Raw genomic sequence first — 7,980 nt, 5'->3', positions numbered from 1 at the left:
TTCCTGTATTTGTGCCAATATATAAACATATGCAAAGATCGATTCAAGAGAATATTCTAGAATCCCCTAATAGCATTCTCAGAAGTGTGATCAGTCAGTATTATTAGAAGCATAAACAGTCAAATCTCTTTATTCTATTGAATTAACAAAACCAATAACCATTAATCATCTCTCTAACCTCTCTCCTCGCTGACCTTTCTTCTATCTCCACCAACCTTAATCCACTTTAATAATATTCAAAGGATTAAAGTTCCAATGCGGAAAAGGGTCATTGTTGCCCATCATCATCATCTTCTTCTTCTCGCAAACTACTCAGGCAAAAACAGCTCTGAGCCTGCGTCATCAAATCGGTGCTCTTCATTGAAGTCCTGGTTCGATGGTCATTCACTGTCGTCGGTTTCTTGGACGGCAAGTAAAGGCACGGAACTAGGGTTTTTCCAGGCGTAGAACTGCGAAGAAGAAGATCTTCTGCTCCTCCTCCTAAGCTTGTCTGCAACCACCAGTCTTCTCTTCTTGTTGAATGGGTTCTCCACTTTCACCAGATCCTTCTCATCGCTGGCTTCCATTAGATTCCCGAACGATTTCGATTTCCCCGTGTAATGATTCGATAACCCTCGCCTGAATCCAGCAAGGTCGGAATCGAACGAAACCAAACACATCAACTACTTAGGTGATTCAGACATGTAACTCGACGAACAAGAACTCAGATGTTTCCCTAGGGTTCACTTGCATGTTATGCCGTCTCAAAGCAATTTTCATCTCTGGATTCATTGATCTGTTCAAGAAAATAGTCGCTGCAGATTTCCATGTTGTGAATTGCAAGGATTTGAAAAGGAACGTACTTTATCGTCGGAAGAGAATCCTCCAGAGATGTGAATGAATCCAACCCTCCTCGCGACGAAACGGCGTCGTCTTCCTCCTCCCCGTTATCGCTGTTTTCACCCGGAGCTCCGATCGACGACGAACTCTCCGACGACTCATCGACACCGATCTGGGTACCACCGCCACCAGATTCCTCCGTCATGAGCAAACCCACCGCGACGCCGCGACTACCTCTAACGTACGCTCTGTCAATCCCAAACGTCGCACCCACCAAAACCTCCATTTTTTGGATCAATTCCAGTTTCACGACTTCTTTCTAGCCTTCTCCTCTCCGACCTTGATTTCTACTGTGTTTCCACCAGTCGGATTCAGCTGTCATCAATCGGCGGTTGCCCGTCGCTTCGTTTTCTCCGTTCTCCGGCGAAGGTGCTCAGGTAAAGAGGATTTTTCCTCTCGAACCACAGAGAGAGAGAGAGAGCTTTTCGTAGAGGAAAGGAATTGAAAATGAGAGAAAATGGGCAGAGGCACCGATGGAGAAGAAATGGAATAATAAGATAAAACCTAAGGACACGAATAATATTTATAATACGAAAACGTGTATATGTATACGATTACGTATGTACCACGTAGACACGTATGCATATGTACATATGCACATGAAAATATATGGGCGTGCTAACGGAGACTTGACGTTTGACACTTTCTTGATGACGTGTCGAGAGGAGAGTAGCTGAATGATGATCGTTGGCCTAACGCTTCGGGACTGTCTCCGTCGTTTGTCGTTGTACCGAAAGTTCGGTGGCCTTATCCATTCTCCATTACTCGTATTAATGCATGATTTATTTTTTACCCGATTTGGTAAAAAAATTTGTCAAAATATCTCTAGTTGTCATTTCTCTCCCACAACTATTCTATATATATATATATATCCTTAAACTTCTCAAACATTTCTTCAAAAACTTTTGTTTTTACTTGGCTAACCCCTCTTTACCTCCTTTTTAACAACTTATATTGTTCATATATTACTCAATCTTGTTCGTTATTGCCTTTTTGTACTTCTTTATTTCACTATTATTTTTGTTTTGTTAGTGGTTTATATCCTTTTATTTCCTAATTACCTCTCTAACAATAGTTTTGATTCTAGATGACTCTATACCTCCAATTTTATCATATCGAATAACTTTATTTTTTTAGGTCTCACAACGTAATTCTTAGTATATATTTCTTCTTTAAAATAGATAATTTTTTTTATTGATCTTAACATCTAATACTACCAAATAGCAACCTATGTTGACTAGTTAGAGATTCATTCGGAATACTTTATAATACTTACATATATTTTGATTCGATTTTTTCTTAAGAAGAAAATCGATTTGGCTACACTTTTGACTACTCTTGAAAGTTATTAAATGTAACTCCCTCTTCTGAAAATGGATATTTGTCAACAAACACTATCAGGTTATGTTCACTAATTAGAGTTTCACTTATAATACTTTGTAATATTTACATATAGTACGATTCGACTTTCTTATGACAAAAAAGTCGTTTTGATTATACTTTTGACCACTCTTGTCCAAAGCATGTCTGTCTTAGCCCGACCAAGCTCGAAGTTTGATTTGAGCATGATCCGAAAGCTTAATTTTTTTAGGTCTACAAATCTAAAAATTTGGATACAGATACATTTTATAAAGTTAGAATACTTTATGTATTTTCGATGCAATAACCAAGTATCGAAGTCATTAGGGTTTCATGATTAAACTTTAATCCACTAATCAGATAACCGGATTGCTAAACCGGTCAAATCTTCGGTATCACCTCCGGTTTTCTCTAGAATCAAAGAAACTGATATCAAATTGCTCGTAAACAGATTTAAATCTCCGGTTACCATAGAGAAATTCAAGGCTAGAGAAGAAATTCACGTCGAAGAAATCAAAATCGAAAAAGAAGAATCAGAACGATGAAGAGGAAGAAGCCGAGGCCGAAGGGGATGTCCACGTCATTGCATGCAAATTATTACTTGTAATATATATGTTTAATCAACGTACAACGCGGTTCTTGAAAGATTACACGTTCCAGAAGAACCATGACCGGAAAATTTACCGTCACTCTCAATTTTTTTTCGAAGTTTTTTTACTTGTTACCGCAGATCTCTATGCTTATAAATAACAGTAACTTCACGCCGCAAGCAGCTTCTGAATGTCCTTCTGCAACAGCCAGTGAAGGAGAAGAAAAAAGTTGAAACATAACTACGCGAAATTTGCAGTGTGGTTTCAACTCTGGTCTTGTCTTTGTGAGTAACAAGACACATATCGGGAACAAACCCGGAATGTCCAGCAAAAACCAGTGTGGATTGGAATAACAGGATGAGTTTACAAAGGAAGGTACCTCGATTTGGAAAGGCGATGTCGTGGGAGGGTACCTCTCGACAACTTTTCCGTTCTTGTCGATCAAGAACTTCTCAAAGTTCCATTTGATGAGATCACCAAAGAATCCTCCTGCGTTTGATTTCAGGAACTGGTAGATGGGTGCTGTACTCGGTCCATTGACATCCACCTGTAAGAATTTGTTAGAATCCTACCTGTCATTAGATCTCACTGATCTGCAACTCATATAGCAAGAAAGATGATAAAGTTTAGTTTTTTTTTTGTTTCCGGGTAGACCTTATCGAATATGGGGAACTCTGCCTTAAACCGGGAGCAAGCGAACTGCTTGATCTCTGTGTTTGAACCGGGTTCTTGCCCACCGAACTGATTGCAAGGGAAGGCTAGAATCTCGAATCCTGAGATGACAAGGCAAAAGCGGTCATGGTGCCCTTGCATTCGGAATTCATCAGAATATGCATAACGGTCCTACTGTCACGGTAAATGAAGAACATAACAACACCGCCTTCTATAAAGCCCGTCTTTATATTTATTGAGCCAACACGTATAGATGAGCCAATATCATTACCAATGCCAAATTAACTGATATAATCAGAACAGTGCAGTGGAGACAAGCTAGAAGATAAAATACCTAAAGCATTTGCAATTGCAAAAGCAATATATCATGGACCTCGGCTATGAAGAAAGGAGAGTTTTCATAAGAAGATACTCGGGGTTCAGATTTTGGGCCGGATGACAAATGCAAATCACTTTCCGTGCACCATTTTTTACGTTTAGAGCAATGCAGCATAGCGAAAAATCAGAAAATGGTTTGTATTTCTCGTACGGAGAACCGAAAACCCACCTTGAGTTTTGTATTTCTCGTACACATGTGAAAGCTCCGAATAGTTTGATGTTGTAAGACCACTGCGATACAAACCCCAAGATCAGATGCCACTGAAACTGTATAGTAAAAGAGTCGGAGTTTTTGCAGTATGAAGAACAAAAGATTTACCATCTTGAAGCGACATTAACGATCAACAGAACTTTTCCCTTGAATTTTCTCAAAGAAACATCTTCCCCATCTATGTCCTGCCTCACAAAACCAGTCAGTTAAAACTTTCGATATCGAACAGAAACTGCTGATCTGACCGATTCAACGTTGCACATTGCTCCTCAAGATGTTTAAACCAAATTACTCATTGGATTAACAGCAAGCCGATGAACTTCTCCATGATCAAAAGATATTTTTGGGCCAAGCATATCAGAAATCGATTTCAAATGCCAAATTCAGAGGAATTGTAAGGAAAGTTTTTGCTAAAGCCATCATCTTGACCGATTCAGGGTTTGGAATTTAAGTTCTACCAGATTAATTCCACTGAAAAACTTTCAGTCGCCTCAACAAACGTAGGTAAACTATGAAACTATCACTCCTCACATGTAGACCGCTCACTCGAATTGCAGTTCATTTGCTTAAAAAACTTAACTTTATGCGTCTTTACTTCAAAATTCAGCTAGAATGAATCGGTAGAATGAAATTGTCGAGATTTGTGAAGCTCGTAACCATTGCAGAACTCATCAACAATTTGAAATCTCCACTTGCGTATATTTCAAAAAGGAAAACCTAATTTTTTTATATCAAGCCAACACGAAAAAGAAATAGGACAGAAGAAAAATCGTACCTTTACGGTGAAATCGTGAACTGTCTTCTCTGCAGAAGCTCTTGCGTAAACACCAAAGGACCGGGATTTGGATTGAAACCCAGGATTCATCGGAGGGTTCTGAGAAAACCCACTTCTCAAAAACATGGAATTCGATGACCCAGTGGAGAATGTTAAGGAAGGAGCGAGAAAAGCCGAAGAACTTGCAGAAGGGTTGTGTTTGGCTGGTGAGAAACTGTTGAAGAATGTGGAGCAAGGTGCAAAAGAAGCCATGGAAGCCACTGGCAGAAGGCGAAGAAGAAATTCTCGTGTTGGGAAGTTAAAGAGGGGAATTTAGAATCATTGATTAATATATAATCATAATTTATCATCAGACAAGAAGCCGGTTTGTTTATTTTAGGAAAAAAAGTTTTGCCGGTAGACAATTTTCCACGATGCCTACCATGTGTGATTGCTTTTCATTGGTTATGGTTCGTGGATTGTATTGGTCACACGTCATATCGAATCATATGGACGACACTGTGACACACACAGGTCACACCAAGTTACACGAGTGATTTAGATTACACTGAATCATACAGGTTATATGACTGGCACGGATCACATATGGATAACATGGATCATATTGGTCATACTAAATTCATATAAGTCAAATGGATCACACGATTCATGATGTGATAGAATCTTGACAGAACATGTTAACTCTTTGTGATGCTATGTGATCATGTGAATTTTAAAACATGAAATCTCTGCAGGCAAAGTTGTTGCAAAGTTCCGTGCCAAGTGTCTACACCTGCAGGTTCTTAGTAATGAAGCCTATGCAGCTATAGGAACATCTCTTCAGAGATCGTTTTTCAGGTTATTTGTTTGTTTTCATGAAATAAAAACAAATTTGGCCCCCTTACTATCACTAATGCGGCATTTGTTTGTTTCCTGTCATCTTGTCTTAACACTCTAACCATTTCTACTGGTAACGACACAGGAAACGAAACTCTCTGTGATGCGTGAAAGAGTTCTTGATGGATGTCTGGCTCCAAACACGGCGGGTGGTGAGGGTTGTGACAACATGACCGTGATCTTGGTTCAGTTCAGGAAACCTATGCCATCCTCGCAACCTCCTGACCCATCTGAGACTGAACAAGAACCGACCATCCCTGAACTGGAACCCGAACCAGTTCAAGCTGAAGCGAGCCAGGACAAGCCCAGCTCTTCAAAATAGATCACCTCTCTAACAAGAGGTTGCTTTCGGCAATCGGTCCACGTTGTAAATGCTTTTGATGACTTGGAGCAGAAGCTGATACGCTCTTGGGGGATCCAGATTTCAGATTTCAGTTTCTCTACGTCTGCATTACGTCTTCATGGGTTATGACAACTTGAAACTACTTTCTATTGTATAATTTCTTCTGATCAATGTGAACTTGTCGTCTGGTAACTATCGTTGAACTGTTTTGTCTAAAAAAAGATCATAAAATGTATGGATACAGAAACAGTATGGCATTTACACAATGTTATGTTCTGTACATTTCATCTGGACCACCACCGTGAATGCTAGGATCTGTTCGGGAGCTGTTCATAAGTACCTGTGTTTGGGCTGCAACCTCCAATCACCATCTTCTGGTACACTGCATAGGCGTGCTCGGGATTTCCCGACAAACTGTATCCTCGGATAAGAGCGTTATAGGTGAAAACATTTGGTTCAAGATCCGTTTTTTCCAGTTCTTCGTACATTTTTCCGGCTTCCTCCACTTTCCCGGTGATACCCAGATTCAGAATCAACGAGTTGTAAGTGTAGAGATCGGGGGAGATTCCCCTGCTGTTCTTCATCTCGTTGAATAGAGCCATAGCTTCTTCTAGTCTCTGAGATTTCCCAAGCCCATTTATCATTAGGTTGTAACAGACAACGTCAGGATTAAGACCCGAATACTTCAGTTCTCTGAAGTAATGAAGGGCTTCGTCCACTCTTCCAACCATACAGAGACAATCCACAAGAACAGAGTATGTCTTTAGATCTGGTCTGATCCCTTCCTTGACCATTCTTCTGAACAACTTACATGCTGTGTCAACCTCATCTGCTTTTCCAAACCCATTAATAAGCATATTGTAGATAGCACAGTTTGGCCTGCAACCGTAATCTGACATTCCTTCAAAGAGTTCCGTTGCTTCTTCCAGTCTTCCCGACTTAGCCAGGCCATCGATAAGAGGACCATATGTGCAAACAGTTGGAGAGAATTCACCACCGCTGACAAGATCATAGAATAAATCGAGGGCCTCGTCCACATTTTTGTACTTTACAAGCCCCGATATCACAATGTTGTGAGTTATTGTGTTGAGCATGCATCTCTGAGAATGCATCTCCTCGTATAATACAAAAAGTTCATCGATTCTTCCCGACTTTCCATGAGCATCAAGTACAAAATTGTAGGTCGAGACATCCGGGTTACAGCCAATGTTCTTCATTTCTTGGAACTTCTCCAGTGCTGGTTCAATCATATTGGCTTCAAGAAGTCCTCCTATTATCAAATTATAGATCCGAAGTCCGGGTTGAACGCCAAGATCTTTTGTGAATTTCTCGAACAACGTTAGAGCATCTGAGGCTTTGCCAAGCTTAAATGAAAATTTGACAATAGGTGCCAAGATCGAGTCACCATCTTGACAAATCCCGTTAGAGACCAATCTCTCGGAGAATGAAATGGCATTGTCTATTCCAGCTTCAGCCAAGACTGATCCCATCAAGTCCTCCCAGAAAAGCATGACTGGTTCGGCTCGAAGGTGATGAAGAAAGTTAGTGATGATTTTGTAAGCATCCTCAATCAAACCGACCTTAACAACGCCAGGAAGAAGAGTGCAAAGGGTAACAAAATCAGGGTACACTAGTTTCTTCATCTGGTGGAAGAACCATATTGCTTCTTTGACTTGACAATTTCTCACCAATCCGTAAATAATTGTGTTGTAAGTAAGAACATCTGGAACACAACCCATATCCATCATCATGAACAGCATCTTCAAAGCTAGATTAGTTTCATCATTCTTGCAAAGACAATCAAGGAGAGTGTTGAAGGTTATTGTGTTAGGTGGGCATCCATTTCTTGTCATCCCCTCAAATAACTCAATCGCCTCATGGACTTTTCCATCTTTCC

General features: G+C 40.2%; 2 protein-coding genes and 1 pseudogene across 3 annotated transcripts in view; all 3 read right to left on the bottom strand.

Moving 5' to 3' along the window:
- Nucleotides 1-81: 81 nt before the first annotated feature.
- Nucleotides 82-1,105, bottom strand: LOC104803620 (annotated as a pseudogene).
- Nucleotides 1,106-2,818: 1,713 nt separating this feature from the next.
- LOC104803619 (phospholipid hydroperoxide glutathione peroxidase 1, chloroplastic) lies at nucleotides 2,819-5,193 on the bottom strand. The gene is made up of 6 exons (XM_010527603.1): nucleotides 4,865-5,193; nucleotides 4,198-4,274; nucleotides 4,048-4,109; nucleotides 3,483-3,601; nucleotides 3,208-3,375; nucleotides 2,819-3,026 (listed from the first exon to the last, which is right to left on the bottom strand). The coding sequence occupies exons 1-6, from the start codon at nucleotides 5,114-5,116 to the stop codon at nucleotides 2,997-2,999; spliced, it is 708 nt and encodes a 235-aa protein (XP_010525905.1). The 5' UTR covers nucleotides 5,117-5,193; the 3' UTR covers nucleotides 2,819-2,996.
- Nucleotides 5,194-6,276: 1,083 nt separating this feature from the next.
- LOC104803618 (pentatricopeptide repeat-containing protein At4g31850, chloroplastic) overlaps nucleotides 6,277-7,980 on the bottom strand; it is a 4,257-nt gene continuing 2,553 nt past the window's right edge. The window contains exon 2 of one of the 2 annotated variants that reach the window (XM_010527601.2): nucleotides 6,277-7,980. In XM_010527601.2, coding sequence (XP_010525903.1) covers nucleotides 6,392-7,980 — 1,589 coding nt within the window. In that variant the 3' untranslated portion in view covers nucleotides 6,277-6,391. The other variant, XM_010527602.1, reaches the window with a different exon arrangement.

The sequence above is a fragment of the Tarenaya hassleriana genome, unplaced genomic scaffold (genome assembly GCF_000463585.1).
Source record: "Tarenaya hassleriana unplaced genomic scaffold, ASM46358v1 Cleome9, whole genome shotgun sequence".
NCBI lineage: Eukaryota > Viridiplantae > Streptophyta > Magnoliopsida > Brassicales > Cleomaceae > Tarenaya > Tarenaya hassleriana.
Note: the sequence above shows the minus strand (reverse complement) of the source record. Positions and strands in the feature narration are given on the sequence as shown.